General features: G+C 35.9%; 2 protein-coding genes across 5 annotated transcripts; one reads left to right on the top strand and one right to left on the bottom strand.

Annotated features, from left to right (window-relative positions):
• Positions 1 to 70: 70 nt before the first annotated feature.
• On the top strand, positions 71 to 6,326 carry slc25a35 (solute carrier family 25 member 35). The gene is made up of 5 exons (XM_067406122.1): positions 71 to 693; positions 4,011 to 4,076; positions 4,317 to 4,469; positions 5,883 to 6,017; positions 6,156 to 6,326. Exons 1-5 carry the CDS (start codon positions 322 to 324, stop codon positions 6,324 to 6,326), a joined length of 897 nt encoding a protein of 298 aa, XP_067262223.1. The 5' UTR covers positions 71 to 321.
• rangrf (RAN guanine nucleotide release factor) lies at positions 4,476 to 15,124 on the bottom strand. Of its 4 annotated transcripts, none has more exons than XM_067406124.1 (7): positions 15,067 to 15,124; positions 14,749 to 14,827; positions 13,294 to 13,410; positions 10,614 to 10,776; positions 8,956 to 9,050; positions 8,636 to 8,743; positions 4,476 to 6,032 (listed from the first exon to the last, which is right to left on the bottom strand). In XM_067406124.1, exons 2-7 carry the CDS (start codon positions 14,811 to 14,813, stop codon positions 6,026 to 6,028), a joined length of 555 nt encoding a protein of 184 aa, XP_067262225.1. In that variant the 5' UTR covers positions 14,814 to 14,827; positions 15,067 to 15,124; the 3' UTR covers positions 4,476 to 6,025. The 4 variants fall into 4 exon arrangements, with proteins under 4 accessions (XP_067262225.1, XP_067262224.1, XP_067262227.1 ...); XM_067406123.1 differs by having other exon boundaries at positions 15,054 to 15,093; XM_067406126.1 differs by having other exon boundaries at positions 14,733 to 14,827; positions 15,054 to 15,068.
• Positions 15,125 to 21,316: the final 6,192 nt, after the last annotated feature.

Genomic DNA, 21,316 nt, shown 5'->3' with positions numbered 1-21,316 from the left:
GCAATGTATTTGTTTTGATTGGTTAAAAGGTCGAGTTGGTATGATAGACGCGCCCTAGTGAATGCAATCTGACAGTCATACTCGGCAAAATGTCCACGCGCAGCGCATGACTGAGAGGAGGATTATTGAACATACTCATCTGCTTTCTTAAAAATGGCACTGTAAAATTATTTGTCAGTTATCCTAACAAGTACTTTTATTAATATGTTTTTTTTTATTCACAGGCTGCTAAAAACGTAGGCCTGTTTCTTGTTAAAAGGCAAACTAAACAGCCTGTCCATCACTTATTTCCGGGCATTCCGCGAATTTGGCGATTGAAACATGGATTTCGTTCTCAGCGGCGTCGCTGCGTGTGGCGCTTGCTTTTTTACGAACCCTCTGGAGGTTGTCAAAACTCGAATGCAATTGCAAGGAGAGCTAAAAAGCCGAGGAACCTACCAGGTGTATTATAGGAATGTATTTCACGCCTTTTACACGATAGGCAAAATAGACGGACTGGCTGGTCTTCAGAAAGGTTTGGTCCCCGGCTTGGTTTATCAGTTTTTTATGAATGGGGTCCGTTTGGGGTCCTACGCCATCATCGAGTCCTTGGGCTACATTCATACGGACGGAAGGGTCAGTGCTGCAAAGAGCACAGTGTCCGGGGCCATTGCCGGTGTGGTGGGCGCTGTAATGGGCAGTCCTATTTACCTGGTGAGTAAAGATAACTCTGCGTTTCTGTCTTAGTAAACGACGGATCAAACACATGTTTAGTGACGACCTATTCAATGGTCACTCTGAATATCATGAACATAAGAGTGAGATCGCTGGGTGCACGAACGCAGCAGTAGCCTAACTACTGAAAGAGCGAAAATAGACAACTGCATAGCGTAGCGCAAAGAGAACAAGTGGTGCGAACGAAAAGGATAATTTCGAGCCTGTATTCTGATTAGATGAGAAACGGCCTAGCCTATAGTTAGGAAAATTAAATATATAATTGTAATGTATTATTATATAAATTAAAATTGTAAAAATTAAAAATTATATAAATTATAATAATAATAAATGAATGAATATTTAAAATATGATTATTATAACACGCAATAATGATAATACATGCATTTTATTAATACGTTATAAATATAAAAATATTATAAGTTTAATTCACATCTACATTTAGTCATTTAGAAGACGCTTTTATCCAAAGAGACAAGGGACTGGGACGGCCATGGCAGAAGCTTCATTTTGTGCTCAGTGACACATATTTGTGTTGGTTTTGATGTTTGTTTTGGATCATTGTCCTGATGGAAGATCCAACCACGGTCCATTATTGGATTTCTAGCAGAAGCAATCAGGTTTTTGTTTTTTATCTGTTGGTATTTGATAGAATCCATAATGCCATATATCTGAACAAGATGTCCAGGACTTCCAGCAGAAAAACAGGCCCACAACATTAAAGATCCAGCAGTATATTTAACCGTGAGCATGGGGTACTTTTTATCTATGTGTGCACCAAACCCATCTGGTGGGTTTGCAGCCAAAAAGCTTTTTCTTTTTTTTTTGTTTCATCTGGCCATAGAAGCGGGTCCCGTTTGAAGTTCCAGTCTTGTCTGACAACTAAATGTGCTGGAGATAGTTTCTGGATGAGAGCAGAGGATTTTTCTTGAAACCTTCCCGAACAACTTGTGGGGATGTAGGTGCTGTTTGATAATTTTTTTTAGGCTTTCTGAGACTCAAGACTTAAAGGCAGGGTAGGTAAAAAATGTGTTTAAACTTTATATATATATCAATACATAATTAAAATGTAAGTACTCTGAAATAGAAAGTATAAAAACCTCTCACGACTGTTTTAAAGACAGCTCATTATTTCCATTCAGTCCACCCCCTCCCTTCTGGGCTCCTTCCAAAGCCACGCCCCCAAAACGCATGAACGCGCGACTCCGACCACTGAGCTGGAAGACGCATTATTTACCTGAGACGAGCGAAGAGGAAGGAGCACAGTGCATGTAGTGACATCTTGTCAGAATCACATGTAATAAAAATAACTTTATAATTATGAAGATAAACAAACAAGATGTATTTTAGTACTCACTATCAAGCTAGCATATTGATATTGGTAAAGTTTAAAATATAAATTTTTTGATTCGCTAACGAGCTAGTTATCTATAAGGCAAAGCTAAAAACAGGTTGCATGATACACGTTTTTACATTACCATCATTTACACTGTGATGAAGATGAATTTCGTGTAAGATTCATAACATATACGTTGTTCTACAGATAAACAGAGTAACATACACTCAAATATCAACTCACAACTGCATTGCAGACACAAAATAATAACACACACATACAACAAAGTCTGTACGACACACACAGATACAAGATAAAGACATCAGTAAACATAGGTAGAGAATATAAAAACAAAACAAAGGCGAAAAAAAACGTGCAGGTAAACTTACAGGTGAACATGGTATAAGAGTTAGAGGGTAAATATAGTCCTAAGAAAAGTTCCTAGATGCGGAGTAAGGTTAGGCCTACTATCTGTTAAACATGTATTTAGTTATCTAAAGCAAAATTATGCACAATTCAACACTCTAGCTATCATCTTGAGCTAGGCCTATAGATTATTTATAGTCTCTACAACGGCTCGCTGAGTAATGTTATGTTAGCTATATTATGCAGCTACGTGTGCTAATGACACATGCTTCATGAAAAAATAAACAAAAAAATATGTATGATCAAAATACTAAAACAAAGATTTACCTGTCCAGCAGAAATAAAGCCATCAAGGAGTCACTTTTCAGCCCCTTGAGTTCCCTCAGTTCTCGCCATCACTGGAAAGCCACGCCGATATTAACCTTTACTGTCTATGATATTAACTCGCGTTTTATTTCTTTGTTTATCCAAAGACTTTTTGTTCATTGCCTTTTCTTGTACTGTTACTGTATTCCTTTTTTTGCCTGGTTTGCCTTCACTAACTGCATAGGCCGGTACTGTGAATTTTGCTTGCTGTTTCTCTGCCCTTGTTTTGGTATTCCTAAGATCGCGTGCCTCTTGAATTCCCCAAATCAAACGTGTGCGCGCAAGTGGGCAGGTCATGTGTGGCAAAAGGGTGGTTGCCATGGTTGTGAGAGAGTGACAGTCGCCTAAGCCAATCCTGTGTTTCGTCCCGAATGGAAATAATGAGCTGTGTTTAATACAGATTAAACGGTCTAGAGTCACTCGATTTTTATACTCTTTTATCAGAGTACTTACATTTTAATTATGCATTGATATATATATAAAGTTTAAACAAATTTGGAACAAAATTTCTTACCTACCCTACCTTTAACTAATCTCTGCAATTCTCCTGCTGTGATCCTTGGAGAGTCTTTGGCCACTCAAACTCTCCTCCTCACCGTCCATTAGGATGATTTAGACACACGTCCTCTTCCAGGCAGATTTTTAGCATCTTTAGTTGATTGGAACTTAATTATTGCCCTGATAGTGGAAATGGGGATTTTCAATGCTTTAGCTATTTTCTATTCTATTCTCTATTTTTCTATTTTGTGAAGCTCAACAATCTTTTGCTGCACATCAGAACTATATTCTTTGGTTTTACTCATTGTGATGAATGATTATGGGAATTTAGCCTTTGTGTTTCCTTATGTTTATACTCCTGTTGAAGAGGAAGTCATGGCTGGACAATTTCATGTTCATGATCACCCTGGTGTGCTAAAAAAATGTAAATATGAATAGGAATATACTTCGGAGATATTTTACTCAAAAAAGCAAATTACTGCCAGTAATTGTGGCCAACGTGTTTTGATTTCCCCCCAACTTTCAATTCTTTTCCTTCAATGAAAGGTTATATTTTTTGCTAATTTTATGAATTAAAGATCAAAAGAATAAACAAAGCAGATTTATTTTTACAGTCATCTTTGATCATATTTACCAAGGGTGCCAATAATTCTGGCCACAACTGTAGATGGTGCTCCAAACAGTGTCTTTAGTTTACCAGCAGGTTACCTACTATTTGTATTTCTTTCAGGTAAAGACACATCTTCAGAGTCAGTCCACTTCCTCTATTGCAGTTGGACACCAGTATAAGCACAGGGTAAGTTAATGGTGACCTTACAGAAACATCTATGTTAACATTTTTTTCTTTTAATGTTATGTGAGAACTTCCAGTCAACTGATTCTAGGGTTGTAGAGATTTTTGTAATATTAGATCCCATTGCATTTATTCAGCAACAGTTTTGCATCAATGGTAATAGGAACCAGCTTGAATCTAAAACCACTAGCATTTCCTGTTTGTTATCGATCTTTTGTATATCTTTGTTTTTCTTTTTGTCAGGGTATGATGCATGCACTATTGGCCATCCATAAACAGCACGGAATTCTGGGTTTGTGGAGGGGGGCAAGCGCAGCGGTCCCAAGGGTCAGTGTGGGGTCAGCTGCTCAGCTCTCAACTTTCTCTGCCTCTAAAGAGCTGGTCACTGACCTACAGGTAAGCATAGGATATTTCACTTCAACTGGGAGTAATTCACAGTGAAAATAGAAGGGTTTGATATCTGTTTTTACAGACAGTATTGAAGTGGCTCCTCTAAACGATTGAGAGTAACATCTGTGATAAATATCGTCAGTTCCCCAAGCACTGACTGTGTAAAGTAGCCTTAGCGGTCCAACTCAGTCATAATGTGTCTTTGTAGGGCAGTACAGCGGGCCGATGTTTTAGCAAATCTGCTTTTTTTCAGGGCAGTCAACTTTTAATTAAATTAATTCCATTTCAACATAAATTTCCATTGAGCCTTTAAGGACCTCATTAAATTAAATGTTTGTGTAGGCATTAATGCGTGTTAGCTTTATCAATATGCTAGTACACTTGTACAAGTTGACAAAACAAAGTCTTGGATATACACATTTATAGTTCCTTTTCATGGAAAACAGACCAAGACTATTGATGACTTGTTTTTTGTCCAATAAAATGCTCTCTAAATTGACTCACTCACCTCAAAAACACCAGCCATGACTAGAAATATTGTAGGAAACAATGGTGTTGCCACATTGTTGTATAGCAACTACCAGCACACATTTTGATATGTCCTGCCACACCTTCATGTTTCAACAGGAAATGTGTCAACAAAGGAAGGAGTTGTGTTTTAAAACATTTAAAGCAAGCACTCTGTATTTAGGCCATTAGGCTATACCATGGATAAAGTTTATGCCCATTGAGGAAGTTATTTGACAGATGATACTTGATGTTATTACTACTCATGTTGTCCAGAATGGTGAACACACAATGGTGTTTTCTGTTTCAGTTTGGAGTCATTTATAAAGCATAGGAAGTTAAATATGAAACTGGCTATCCCAACATTTAGTTTAACCACTAGGAAGTAGCAAAATATATTGCTTAATGCAGCACAATAAAATGATCTACATACAAAATAAAGATCAATATTTAGGTGTTTGTCATTGTCATTTTTGTGCCAAAGACCAACAAATGATTAAATGGTAATGTTATTCTACTCAAAAGTCACAAGAAACTATTAAATTTTGCTGTAATAGACATAAAAATACATGCATGTATTGTTGGAGTTTCTGAGGGTGACCTCAGAATTGGCGAAAAAATTCCACTGGTGTTACAAATCTACAAAAACATTCCCCGATATATGAAATCACCTGAATGACTCTACAAGTAGTTCTAATAATGTCACCAGTTCACAGTAGAGTTTGTGATGTTAACTTACATAAGACAATTGTGGAGGGAAAGCATTATCTGTAGATGATGACAGAAGTAGTGTCATTTTTGAGTAAACTATTCCTATTACAACTATTGAAGACAACACTCCTTACATGGTTGAAATGTGAAAACATTCTCTGTTTTGTTAGTAAACTGTTTCTTTTTCATTCGTATTTGTAGATGTTCTCTGAGGGCAGCTGGTTAATAGCACTGAGTGCTGGTATGATCAGCAGTGTAGTAGTTGTATTAGCTATGACTCCTTTTGATGTGGTCAGCACTCGACTCTACAACCAGCCTGTGAATCATCTTGGCAAGGTGATCTCCTACCAACTGTCAACAACACAAAGTGGTTCACAATTATTAGCAAATTGGTTTCATTTCACACTTGCATATCCAGTTTCACCAACAAAGTGCTAAAACAAGGCCTTTATGTCACTCTCTATTCTAATGCAGGGTGTATTGTACAAAGGTTTCGTGGACTGTTTCTCTAAGACACTGAAGAAGGAAGGAATGACTGGTTTGTATAAAGGACTCGGAGCCTCCTACTTCCGCCTCGGACCTCATACCATCCTTTCTCTGCTTTTCTGGAATGAGCTGCGCACTTTGTACCATAGCAACAGCTAGCGTTTTGCTATTGCCTACATAAGCAAAATAACAACTGATATTTCCCTGATTAGCTGATTAAAGAAGCAATCAAGCACTACGGTATGAAAGACCTTTGCTATATTTTAAATATAGTCACAACACACAGCAGATTGACTATACTCGCAGTGCAACATGGCCTCAAGTGCCTTATAAAGCAGTTACTACATATTAAAATATTAAGAACATTTTTTATTAAAACATTTTATTAAGCATCAATCTTCAACTGGCAACCTTCTACTAGAAGTACTTCCTGATATAACAGAATGTTGCTATGCAACAGAAATTATGCGCTATGGGATTTACACAGTGATGTGGTAAACTGAGCCATTACTATGTGGTGGAATAGCACAGCTGGAATGCTGCATTGACCAAGAAGCCAGGACTTGAATTAACCATAACACTCGTTTAGGATGTACTGTATGTAGAAGGATATTTTCTTATACATCACACTCCAGCAAAGCTTTGCAAAAGGTTTAATGGAAACATAATATATCTACACTCACTGGTTGAATCAAAGTTACTGTAAGTTTTGCGTGCACTTGAATTATGCTAATTAATTTCCTGAATCCTGATTCTGATTGGGTGACTCATGTTCCAGGGGTGTTGACTGTTAACTGAATGATTCTTTTCAAAATACTTTTTATATATAGTTTAACCCTTTGCTAAAGATTAAATGTGATCCACTGGATCATAATCAGTTGATCTGTTCTGTTTTATTGTATTATGAATTGCATGATGTACTGTAAATTTAGTTCTCACAGAGATTGTGGTAGAATGACTAAAACACAAATAGTATTCTCATTTTGTGACTGACTTGACAGCTGTAATCTTCTTGCTGCTAATTATTAATCATGACTGGAAGGGCAATGACTTACTTGAGTTTGCATTCAAACTGAATGGTTAAAACATATCAGAAATAGTTTTGTTTTCTCCCAACAGTCTGATGTCTATAAATCTAAGAATGCCACATTTGTTTCAAATTTGGTTGCTTTGCTGAAAGATAAATTAACAAATAAATAGAATTAAACCTTACCACCTTTGATTATACAATTGAGTTTCATGTAATGTGCTGAAAGTCTCTAGAATATTAGGACAATAGGACACTATTCAACGGGACATAGAATAACCATTTGCCTTAATTGTGCTCTACTGAATGTGTATCTACTGCAACTAGTGTTTGATGCTTTAGAGAAACTAATGTAACTAATTATATGCAATACATTATTTAATAAGAGACTATAAATGTATATATACATATAGGGTCTGTAACATATGATGGTATATAATTGAAATAAATTATTTTTAAAAGAATGACCATTCTATTTTCTATATACATGACAACACTGCAACGTCCTGGTCCTTTAAGTACAAATACACGGATAAGCTTATCCTCAAAACATGCTTTCACACTTAATGTCTGAATGTCATTGTATTAAATCAAACCATCAAGTGACATCAACATGGAAATAATGTTTTTTTTTTTTAACTGTTAAATCAACTGGTCCCAGGTTATTTTAAATGGATTTATGAAGATTAACTAAGGACATGCTACACAAGCCACAATACATGTTTTTATTTTGATCACTATACATATTGGTTTATAATTTAAAACCGAACTTTTTGTGAAAGGTTTTGATTGTGCTATTTTTCTTTAAAATAAATGTTACATGGTCTGATGTTATCTAATGCAATGATATTCAAACATTAAGTGTGACTTAAGTGTCCAAATACTTTTGGTCAAAAAAGAGGATCAATGTCTTAGGAAAGTTTTCACTCGTACAGAATGATATGAAAGTTGATGAATGGGTGAAAGTGTCTTACATTTCAGAGTTAAGGAAAAACCAGAGTTTAAACACAGAGTTCCAGTTAAGTTGTTACACATTCATTTTGTGGTCAAGTAATAGAGATGTTTAAATCAGCATACAAAGGACAATGATGACTGCTCACCTTTGATTACATCAAGAAAACTCTAAAGAAATGCTGCTGAATGAATCAGCATAAATGTACATCGAGTTAAATAAATGCTGGTTTGGAGAAGATTCAAAAACACAATTTTTACATTTAAAAAAAAAAATAAAGATTCTCTATATTTTTTACATAGCCTCACCTATAGACAAATGCTAAGCCTTGCACTACAAGGAAAATGATTCAGAGACTTTAGCTTTTTAGGTGTTGTGAAGTTTGTGTTTTAACCTGTTCAGTCATTGTAAAAGCAAATTTTAAAAGCTTCTGGAAAAAAAAGCCTTTTGTAATGATGTCTTGTATTTAAACATGCATGAAGAATCTACCCGAACACTCCAGGGTCAAGTAGGCAAAAGGACTGCAGAACACCCTGGAAGTCCTGTAGTGTCCACGGTATAGTTGCCACATTTCCAATGGCACTGCTGCTGAGGGGACTGAGAGAGAAGATTTTAAATCAAACCTTCTTGCTATACGTATTAAGATCCTGACTATACCATTTCAGCATCTTTGAACACCATGTGTATAAATGCATAAAAATCATTTAATTTAAAGACATCTAGGTAATCCCCAGTATACAAGGAAAAGATTTAATGGGGAAAACTTAAGAGTGGAATGACTTCAACTTGTATGTGTTTAACCAACTCACTTGATACAAACAGGATCGTTGAACGTCACTAAGATGTCAGTAGTGTACTGCGACAAGCGGAACAAGCATAGGTGAATGTTCACAGTGTTCTTTACCTGTAAAAAATAAAAATAATAATTCAAGCTGATAAAAGGCATGCATTTTAACATAAAAAGAAATTACTGACAGTATAATGTCAGCAGTCATACGGTTTCTCAACTAAAAAAAAAAACCCAAACAACCCTCAGAAATCATGTGAACCATCACTTATAGATGAGGAAATTCACAAGGTCAAAGCAAAAGTGAACTGTGACAGGATATTTTACTATAGAACTAGTAAAGGGATTCATGCTGTAGCAAAACATTCTAATGTCACTGCATGTTGGTGTTAGGCATGCTGAAGATTTACCATATTCAATTTGTTTATGTTCCCTCTTAATGTAAAGTTGTGTTTATGAATGGCTTTTGTGTGTATATGGATTTTTCCTTTTTTATTGGACAGTTGTTTTTACACATTGCTAAAATTAGAATCCTAAGCAGCAATTTGCATATTATCCGTCCCTATTAGTATTTGAAATTAGAATTAGTGTGTCCCAAATCGTAGTATGTTGAATTGAGTATTCCAAAGATACCTGGATCTAGTAGACCTTGTCTACTTTTTCCGGTTACAATCTTGAGTGCAGATATGTGCATATTCTAAAGGCTAATAATGCCCACAACCCATTGCGTTCTGGATGAGGATTTGACTACAAACACAAATAAAAGTGACGGGATGTATGTGATGTTAAAGACGCAATTATGAGTGAAATTATGAGTGATATGTGAAATCATAAGTATTTAGGTGTTGAGTTGAACAACAAGTTGGAGTGGTCTACAAATAGGGAGGCTGTTTACAAGAAGGACCTGAGTTGGATATATTTCCTGAGTTGGATATATATATCTTGAGGAAGCTCAGGTCTTTCAATGTATGTAACAGGATACTCAAGATGTTTTATCATACTGTTGTTGCAAGTATGATCTTCTTTGCTGTTGTGGGTTTGGGTGTAGGAATCAAAGCAAAGGATGCAAACATACTACACAAACTCATCAAAAAGGAGTCTGTCATCTGCTCTGAGCTTGGTACTTTGGAGGACGTGGTTAGGGACAGAATGCTGGCAAAATTGCTGGTGATTATGGACAATGATGTTCATCCCCTCTGGACAAACTCAAGAGTAGTTTTAGCAACAGGCTTATTCAGCCTTGTTGCTTGAAGGAACGATATAGGAAATCATTCCTGCCTAGTTCTATTAGAGTATATAACTCATCTGTCTAGGATAGAACTGTGTTAGTTAATAGGCATGTAGTCACATGTTATTCTAAGTGCTTACTGACTGTATCGAGCTGCCATGACAATTTAATTTCCCCTCTGGGATTAATAAAGTTTAAATCAAATCAAATCAAATGATGAAGTACTATCTCTCAAAGCTTGCTTACTATTCAGCTACAAACTCAAAAGTATGTACTTTTTCTTCTCAAAAACAATACACATTTTAGGGCATAGTATCAGTATGCGAACTGGGAAGCAGCACTTGTTTTTGGCAAGATAATTTTGGTATTTTATTGTTGTCTGGGACACAATAACATTTTTCACTACAATTGCAATTTAGTAATACGAATTGTAAAAAGGATCACAGATGTACCTCCTCATTGAATTTAGAGACCAGCTGAGCTCCAGACAGCAGCCAGGCAGAGTTGCATTCCTGCATTGACAGCTCAGACTGGGAGAGCTGCTTTATCTCTCTGACTTCCCAAGAGCCATTCTCTACCGCCTTGTTACTGGCAGCCACGTCCTCAAAGTGATACCTGTCAAAATACAGTCCAGAGAGTCCATTTTTACCTACCTATCCTTTATAAATAATTCAATAATTTATTTCCTAATGTTTCTAGTTTCTAGAACACAGACAACGTTATGAACAGGAATTCTGGCAATGACCTTATGACAACATTGGACAGTTGATGGTTGCAGTTATTCTATTCTTCGTTTACTAAACATCCAAACCTGTATAACCTGTATGACATCTTTCACACAGACTGTCTTTACCAGTTTAATGTAAAGACAGCACTGCCCTACTTTTCCATTGTTTTTCAATGTAAAATCACTAGACGGACATCTTCAACCACTGCGCTTGCGTCTTTTGCAACGTCTCGTGCATGACACAGCATTCTAAAAATGCATCGCTCAAGTTTAAAGAAATTCAACTTTAAAAAAAATAAGGTCTCTAGGCTTTTTGTCATTCCACTGACCTGCATCTCGCATTTTTAAAAGCAAAAAATACAGCAATGCTCCCTGTAAATGTGGAAAATGTACAATAAACACTTTTAAAAGACTTCTATTTTAAATAACTTAAAATGATTCACAGTTCTATTTTACATTTCATATTTTAATCTTTCTGATCATCAAAAATCCTGATAAAAAACATCCATACATTTCAACCATTTTTAGCCAATAATAATTATAATAAGAAATGTTTCTTGAGCACCAAATCAGCATATTAGAGTGAGTTCTGAAAGATCTTGTGACACTGAAGACTGAAGTAATGGAGCTTTGCCTTCACAGGAAAAAAAATACATTTTAAAATATATTCAAATAGAAAACAGTTAATTGAAATTGTAGTGATATTTTACAGTATTCCTGTTTTTACTGTATTTTTTTAATCAAATAAATGCAGTCTTAGGCATAAGAGACTTCTTTCAAAAACATTCAAAAAACCTTACTGACCCCAAACTTTTAATCGGTGGTGTATATTATATATATTTTATTATATATAGGTTTTGGTTATTATATATTGTTTATTAATATATGTTGGTTATTATTACTATTACTCGCATATAATTTAAAAAGCATGTCATTCAATGCCACATGACAGATTTGATTTGGACAGTTGAAATATCATTATCATTAGGAGCAGACAGGCATGAATAGAAATTATTTTTATTACTTTAGAAATTTGGTATTGAAACTGTAATTACGTAAATTATCAAAATGGAAGGCAATCATCAAAACAAAAAGGAAACGGAAAAGGCACGTCAAAAGCACATAGAACCCACTAAGTCACTGTCAGTAAACAGATGCTACGTTCTATTTCTGACACACTCGAGCTACACGCTTGCGCTACTGACAACAGGACAACATTTGGAACGTTCCATGCAGATGCATTTTAATGTGTACAAGGATGCATGGGAAACAAAAACCAAAAGCCGAGTGATGACAGCGGGACAGCAGCTGGACCGTCTCCCCCACAGCGCTGACAAAACTTACTTGAACGCTTCTGCTACACTATTGAAGTGATAACCAGTGCACGTTGCTTGACCCATTTAATTTGACAAGCACAATATGATATGTGAACATTAAAGGCTCTGTGTAAACCTAGCTGAAACCAGATTGAATAGCTCCGGCCATGTAAACTGAAGTGCTGAGGTTTTAAATGTTGGGTAGTACAAGGGCAATATAAGTCATTTTCATAGGTTGTGTTTTATAGTTTTATGTGTTTAAGGTGTTTTTCATTATAAATAGGCATACCATATAATTATTAATAATATTGTTGTTGTTATTATAGAAACCATAAAACCATGGTAATGAAGAGCATGGTTTTTGCCTGTGTCATGATTACAGATAAACTCTGGATTTTATGCAAGAACTATGTTAACTCTTCATTAGCGCAACTGCAAAGGAATATTTAAGAGCTTTATAGCCTGCATCCCATGAATTAACGATGAATCTATGACTTTTTTTCTGTGTAAATGCGTTCAGTTCTAATAAACTTTCATTGAAATAAAATATTAATTCTAATAAACTTGAATTGAAGTAAAATATTAATTCAATAAAAAGACTACAATATAATGCAGTATATTCAAAAACAATTATTTTTATTATGTGGTTCTGTCATTTACTTAATTTATTTATTGTTAACCCCAGCAAAACATTTATTGGGGAACGTGTGGGCCGAATAGGCAGAATTTGAGCCCCAGCCCTGATGATTCTCCTCTTCTAGGACCAGAAAGAAGATCTTCTAGTGATAAAACTATTTAACTCCTTACAGCATAGTACATATGCGCAACAGTTGCTGTTTCTGGATACCTGTTTGCTTTGACCTCATATCTGGTGTTAATGCATTTATGTTTTTAATGTGTTGTAGTCTGCAATATTTAGTTTACTTATTGTATCTCTGTGTTTTGGAGATTTTTTTTTTAATAAATATACTAATTATTCCTTTGGTTGAAAACATTGTGGCACCTAGATAGGCTACTATGAAAGGGGCCCTTGGGTTTGCTATAGCACCAAGGCCCTGTGTGTTTTTAATCCTGGCCTTTACTTGTTACCTGGCTGCTTCAGCATCCTGCACTTGGCTTTGGTACTCCAGCAATTCAATGATGATACTCTGATCTGTCTGAGAGTGAGCGAACACTTCTTGATTATCAGGGATCTGCCTCAGTTCACTGCAGACAGTAGGGAGGAGAATGATGGAGTTTTACCATGCAAATCAGGTAAACTCAAGTTTAATTAAAATATGATAAAAACAGACTTTTATTAATATGAATAATCACAACAAACAGTTTTTCTGCCAAATAATATAGTTAATTAATTGTTACCTGTGGGCTGTTTGCAGTTGCAAAGCAACTGACGTATTACAGTTTTTTTTGATTGGTAACACACAATTCATGAAACAATTCACCATTTTCTCACAACTATAAACGCAATCTCAGAACTACACACAAACCTCAAACTTCCACATCAAACTCAAATATTTCAGTCAAACATATTCCCTTTTGTCAGAATCAAATTTTGGCCTTAGATGACACACAAAACCTGCCAAATACACTTTCCTGCCCAGTGAACACTAGTTGGACTGATTCATAATACTGTAACAAAAACCTCTTCTTGGGACTTAGGAATAATTTTGCTGCTCAGTGTCTATTACAGTAAACAACATAAATGAAAGAGTGCAGATACAGTAAAATACAACAATAAGCTTTAGGAATAATTCATTTTCTTTACACTACTTTAAAATGATTTTACAGTAGATGAAAAGCACTAGAAAAGAAAAGTTAGTAAATATATACTCGGTATTCAAGACAATACAGTTTACTGTCAATTACAGTACAGGAAGTAGCCTAAGTAAATAAATAAATTCAGCATCCTTTGCACCTTCGGCCAAATTTCATTACAGTATACAGTACTATAACAGTTTTTTGGTCTTCTGACAAAAATCTTTACCTCAAAAAAGTCGTTACAATTAAATTTGACAATCACGGGTTTGAGGGTGTAGTATACATGTGCTACATTTTACTATACAACAGAATCTCAGGATAATATAAACATCAGAATCTCGGGAGTACAGCTGTGCTCCTATTATTATTATTTTGGGATTCGTATTGGTATGTCATCGGTTTTGCTACTTAATGTTTACTCTTGGATAAATGTGTGCTATTTGTGAGTTTACACTGTGATGCTTGAGTTAATTATATTATGTGTTTGTGTTTAATGAATGAGAAAATGGTTAAACCAGGGTAAACATTTGGCCATGTTTAGTAGAGTTTTGCAGAAATCATTAAGAATCTTGTAATGTGTGTGAAAACACGTGAAATGTGTTCAACGCTTTGAGAAATGAATGAATGGTTTGGGAAATTTTGTCAGCTGAATCAGTGTGTTAGCAGCAATCGAGGAAAACTGCAATATTGAAATAACGTTCTGTCATGTACGTTGACTTTATAAACACACTAACGTTAGTTGCATTGATTTCTACGCCCCTGAAACATACCGTTTTATATAATTACCTGATATCCTGGGCATTGAGGGGAATAACAGCTGATAAAGCACCGCCAAACAGAGTCCGAGCCATAGCTGTGCTCGTCACTGCAATGATAAAGCCATTTATATAAGTTACAAAACAACAAAGAATCAAAGAAGTATACTGTATTGTCAATGTGCTGTAAAACATCTTTTAAGTCCTCAAGACAACGTCAACATTTTTAAATGAACACATCGTAATTTCATCACAAAGGTAGATAGGCATAAGGTGTCGACTTAATAAACTTAGGCCATATCAATACTTTGACATGAATATATGCAACAGACTCACGACCACGACTAACCAGCCACGCTGACTTCCCTCCATCAGCTGCTACCGGATGTGATGTTGTTGAGATCAAGAGTGCCCTCTAGTGGTGTATAACAAATTATCAACTGGAAATGATGGAACGCTGTCTAAACTGGAATACATTTATTTGCCAGTATTATACATTTGTTAAGGAGTAGCCCCAATCATTTAGCCCCGTTACATAATATCTACATGTATATTGATGATTACAATGTACTATAATGTTTATATTTAGATAAATATTAAATATATTGTGTGTTATGTAACTTACTGACAAAAAAGACAAATGAGCATTGTAGAACCTATAATGGAGGAAATATATGACAATTAATCTTCAAGGCCAACATGTTTTTTTTTAAACTCATTTTAAAATTTCTGATATTATCTTATCAGTTTTATTAAAGACGGAGTATTTTATAGTAACACAAGTTCACTAATTAAAGAACATTGCAAAATTAATTAGATTGCTTACATTTACTCATGTTTGTGCTGTTGTTTCAAACCAAAAACTGTGTCACTTCCTGAAGGTCGATTTCATTAAGGAACTGGCTTTTGTTAGTTAACGGGATTATTCAAAGGAGTAAAGAGATGGAAAGTGAATTTGAGAACACTGGAAAACCTGTAAAATGACAAGCAAATATACCAAGAAAAACATCTTTGTTTGGAACATTTCAAGTCAAGTAACCTTTATTTATATAGTGCTTTTTACAATGCAGATTGTGTCAAAGCAGCTTTACAGTAATAGAGGGAAGGGACTATAGTTTGGCTGTACCGCAGCTCTAGAAGAAAATGTTGTCATTGTCCAGCTTAAGTAAGTTCAGTATTGATTCATTCGTTCATTTATCTATAGGCTACAGCAGCTGTGGAGAAAACGGTGATGTCATTGTCTAGCTCAGTTCAGTGTGCATACAATGGTGTCAGTGCAGGCAGATCAAAAACATTGTGGAATATCAAGTGTCCCTAACTAAGCAAGCTAGAGGCAAAAGCAGCAAGGAATCCAAACTCCATCAAGTGACAAAAATGGAGAAAAAAAAAAACTTTGGGAGAAACCAGGCTCAGTCGGATGGGCAGTTCTCCTCTGGCCAACAACGAACAGTGCATAATTATGATTCAGACAGCATGCAGGCCATAAATCAGATTGGGATCAGAACAGTCAAAATAGTTAATCCAGTCCATCTCTTTGAAGATTGGATTGATCACGCTGGTATGGAAATAGTTTTGTTGGGGATCTGTGCCATTGGCTGTCGTGTCGATGAGGCCTTCACAGGGGATGGTCTAGTGGACACAATCTAGCTGACATTTCAGGGATGTGTTGATGTTGTTGTTGTGTTTAATTGACTAATTCTCTACACTGTAAAAAATCTAAAGTTGAGAAAACTGAAAAGATGGAGGCAACCAGCTGCAGGAGGTTTTTGAGTTTTCTCAACTTGTTGTAAATTGAACTTGTTACAGTGTAAGATCATGTTGTGTTTTTTAATAGTTTTTTAAAGAGGTTTAATAATAGCCAGCTTAAAGGTTTTCGGGAGCGTATCCTATAGTGACATTTATATTAGAGAGGATATAAAATAAAGAAACACCTGGAATGTTTCTTTATAACCATCCACTCAAACTCAAAGTTCAGAATTCACTCCTGTGTTGACTTAAAGGGATAGTTCACCCAAAAATGAAAATTTTGTCATCACTTCCATAGTATATATTTTTTTTTTCCCCCATATGAAAGTCAATGGCTATCCTTAGCTCTCTGGTGAAAGGGTGAGTAAATGATGACAGAATTTTCATTTTTGAGTGAACTGTCCCTTTAATTAAACAGAAAACTAATGAATGCAATTTTCAACTTTAAATCTTGTTGTTATTCGATAGATTTAGACATATTTGATGGAAACATGATAATGTATTGCAAAACATAATGTTTTAAATTCAGCTTGATAAAATTATTAGACACTTCCTTTGGATTGTGCAGAATACAGTAGCACCATTGTCTGCTTACCAGAAGGAGGCGCATATGCGTACATGTGTGTATATCCAAGTAAGAAGCTAACTGTGCTTTGTTAGTCCATTTGATCTATTAGATAGTTTTAGCCAGATTATAAGGCCAAACATCAAACACTCTGCACCAAACAATGTTCTTTAACAGCCTGCCAACACATTCACAGACAGACTCTACACACTCTGGCCAAAGATTTAGATATTTCTGAGATCTTTTGAGAGCTGGTGGAACATCAAGGGGCACAAAACAGACAGTAAAAGTCATTATTTTGGTTTTCTAGGACATATTATGATTCTTCACCAAATGTTTTCTTGAATCCATGTCACAGGTCAAACCTCACTTAGCCTAATTATCCCACTTTATCTTCTCCCGTCTCTCTCTCCCCATGTCGCTCGTTTAACACTATGCTCTCAATCTCCACATTAAGATCTCCCTCCTCTGAACCTCTTAAGGAACATATGCTAAATCCGGTCTTACCTGCTAGTACCTCTAGAGGTACTCACTGGTTTAACCTGATAACTTGAAAATTGGCTTGACCTGAACGATTCTTCCTTAGGAATATAAAAGAAGAAACCAAAATTAAGGTCACCAAATCAATGTATGTGTTACCTGGCTAATTAATCTGCTGAAAAACTCAGCATAAACCAGCATGAATTCCATGTTGGTGGTATACTGTAGTGCTGTTCTAGCTGGGGATTTGCTCCCATTCAGACATGATGAGCATAAGCAAAGTCAAGCACTGTTGCTAGACTTGCAGTCAGCATTCCAAAGGTGTTCAGTATGGGTTCAGGTCTGAGCTTTTGCATAGGCAAGTCAAGTTCTTCTAAGGGCACTCCACAAACGGTTGCAACAAAGTTAGAAGCACTGAATTCTCTAAAATAATGCTACACTAATGAGCCAAAACATTATGACTACTCAGGTGAAGTTTTTTTCCCCCTTGAAAAAAAAAGCTTTGAAAAAATTATATAGCTTTGAAAAATTATATTAGATAGTTTAGAGAGCTTTGATATTTGACCAATATTAATATGATAATACTTGATTACAATGACACTAATAATTCTTAATTTCTGCCAGGAATGCAAAATCATGCAAAATCAAAAGTTATTGATATTTTGAATATAGTAACGAGACACAAACCTTTTCAATCATGTTTACTCCCATTTATTTTTGATCACAGCCGTTCGCTACACAACATACAAAATTTTTGTCCAAAAGTGCACACATTTGGAGAAATATGTATTCACACATTTACCTCATATTTCTTTAAATATAATAGAACCATAATTTCTTAATGATTTGCAGAAAGACGATTCTTTGCCAATCAATCATTCAATATTGCGTGATCATAATTCCCACATTACGGTGACAGTAATTTTCTACGTTCTGTCTTAAAATACATTTATGTGTCAGTTTATTATATACAATATCTGCATTAGATCACAGTAGAGTGAGTTTTGAGCAGAAACATTGTATTAATCTCATACTGTCACTCTGAAATTAAATAGATTAATGGCGTGCACTGACTTTCTGAAAAGTGCTGCATGGATTGAGGCACGTGAACCAGGATCATGAATCCTGGAGGGTCAGCAGGCGTTAAGTCTGTTAAATGATTTTATTGTTGTTTGCATTGTCATGTTGCAGCATTTTAATTGGTGACGTTTTAAATAATTTTATTTTGGTATTTTATATGCTCTGTTGGTGGTTGGTGGCTCAGCAGAGACAGGGATACATCTTCACATCAGAATTTCTCAGAATCCACCTGTGATCTTGTGATCAGTGTTCTTTTAAAGTGTGAAGATGTCACACCCTCAGGAGTTGAGTGAGCGAGGAATTGTACTTTCGGAGGGAAACTTTACAATCGTTTGTGTTCTAGCAGGGTGTTTTGCATATGAAATGGAATTGGGTGTTTAAGAGAAGAACCTTCAAGATTCTTAAAATAATAATGTGTCACAGATTTAGCAAAATGTAAAGTAAATTAACAAATAGGAAACGAAAATTGGAGTTTATAGATACCAAGCATGCTACACATGTGATCTTAGTTAACCATAGTATGCAATTCTGAAACATTCATTCAAAAGAGTTTGAATTAATACATACTGTAGGCAAAACCCTATAAAAGGAAAATCATGAGATGGAAAAATTGGATGTACGTTTATACATTTCTCAAGCGGTTATAGAAAATAGGATTAAAAGGGTTTATTTGTCTGTTTCAATGAGAATTAAGTGAGTCAAAACTCACTGTAAATTACTTTGGGTCATAAAAACAGTCTTATAAGTCTTAATGTGTCCCAGACGTTACAGTTCTGCCTCTGTTAGTTGCAGTTTGGGGGTAGTTCAGATAACTCTTGCCCATGGTTTGCTTGTTGGGTGTGGGTATTTGGGTATAACAAATAATTGTGTGTCTGATCTGTCTCAGTTTCTACAAAGGTCTGGGTACTTTCTTGAGTTTATGTAGTCATGCAGTACAGTTCATGCAGTCAATGTGTTAGTGCTGCAGAAATGGGCAGGAGTAAAAACCAGAGTTACTTTGACAAGGTCCAAAATGTTATGGCTAGACAGCTGGATCAGACCATCTTTAATACAGCAAGGCTTCTGACCTGCTCCCTGTCATCTACCAACAATAGTCCGAGGAACAAACCACAAATCGATCAAAGGTTTTGGGTGCACAAGACTCATCGATACACACGGGTCAGACTGCAATTCCTTCATTCCATCTCGGAAGAAAATTGTAACTTTAGTAGTACCGCTGAATGGGCAACCATCAGCTCTTCCTTCTCTGCTTTTTTTTTTTGCCGTTCTGTGTGGCCTCTCCAGTCAGTGCGGCCACGACGACAGACCTCGATCTACAACCAGCCATGTGCTTACTTGTGGAGGGAGAGAGAATTCTCTCTCAACCAGGGGTGCATTTCCCGTACAACAATGTAACTCGCTGCTTCACTACCATAGTATGATGCATTGTTAATCAAATCAAGGTAGTCACGACTGTTCCCAAAACTGTATTGTCGCAAACCTGTCGTTCAGCCACGTTGGTGAATGATGTCACGCAGGTGATGGAGTAATAACTTCTTTAAATTTCTGGTCTTGGAGTCTCTGCTAATGAATTGATGACTTGATTCAGGTGTGCTTGATCAAGGAGACAAAATGTGCAGTGTTGGGGGTACTCCAGGAATGTGGTTGGGAACCACTGCCATAGACTTTTGGAAAATCGCAGAAAATAAGCTCTGTGTTTAACAAAGGGTTATGACACTTACACGTTTTGTCTATCAAGATAATCTTTACAAGTTAACACAACATTTATAGATTTTGAAGCCTAAATAAAGTTGTCAGATATAAAAGGCTAACAGGCTATAAACGGACTAGCACACCATGGTCGCAGATCAACGTCACCACCACCAAGCTTCCTCAAACTTTATTTAGAAAACAACTTTATTTATAAACATGTTCGCTGATTATGATCTGCGCTGTGTATGAATACTTATCCACTTTTTCATAAGAAATGCTGTCCAAATGTCCCGTTTTTAATGATGACGTCTAAAGTCCCCGCCAAAGGAAGTAGTCCCTTTTAGCAATTTGTTAGCAACCTCCGATTTTAAGGCACAGTAAAAGTTTAAAAAAATCACAAGTGGGTTATAACTGGTGTGTTTTATGTCATAGATCAAAACGTGAAAGTATCTAGAGGCTTTGTTAACCACAGACCTTATTTCAGGCGATTTAGCAAAAACCCATACTTTACGGCGTTAGAACCGGAAGTCCTAAAATGCTAACTTGCTTCGGGGTTTTGCCTACAAAAATGCGTCATCTCTGAGGCATTCTATTAATGCTAGATTTTTGCTATAAATTACAAATATGGCATCTGAGGACTGCTTCTCATTTTTGCTTAAAATCTCTTGACAAACTAAAATATGTAAATGACATTTGTATATATTCAAAATAAAAGATATACATTGTACTTAATGTCAGCTTGTTTATTTTGCTCAAGATAAGGATTTATTAAGTCCACATGTTCTAAAAACAAGAAACTATGCTTCTAACCACAGCTCGAGAGCTGTGAGCTGTTGTTCTAACAAGTTTGCGATGCTGTTTGCGAAAGTTCGTTTGAAAGATGGACACCAAATCATTGAACTATGTTAGTAACGAAGGAACTTGCAATGTTAGTTGGTTAACGTTGCTTTTGGGAAATGCATCCGTGAACAGAGTTGAACTAACCATGTTCATCACAACTTCATTTGACACAAAAGAAATCGATTGGAACTCATGG

The sequence above is a fragment of the Chanodichthys erythropterus genome, chromosome 13 (genome assembly GCF_024489055.1).
Source record: "Chanodichthys erythropterus isolate Z2021 chromosome 13, ASM2448905v1, whole genome shotgun sequence".
Classification (NCBI taxonomy): domain Eukaryota; kingdom Metazoa; phylum Chordata; class Actinopteri; order Cypriniformes; family Xenocyprididae; genus Chanodichthys; species Chanodichthys erythropterus.
The sequence above is the reverse complement of the archived record's forward strand: the minus strand, read 5'-3'. Positions and strand labels throughout refer to the sequence as shown.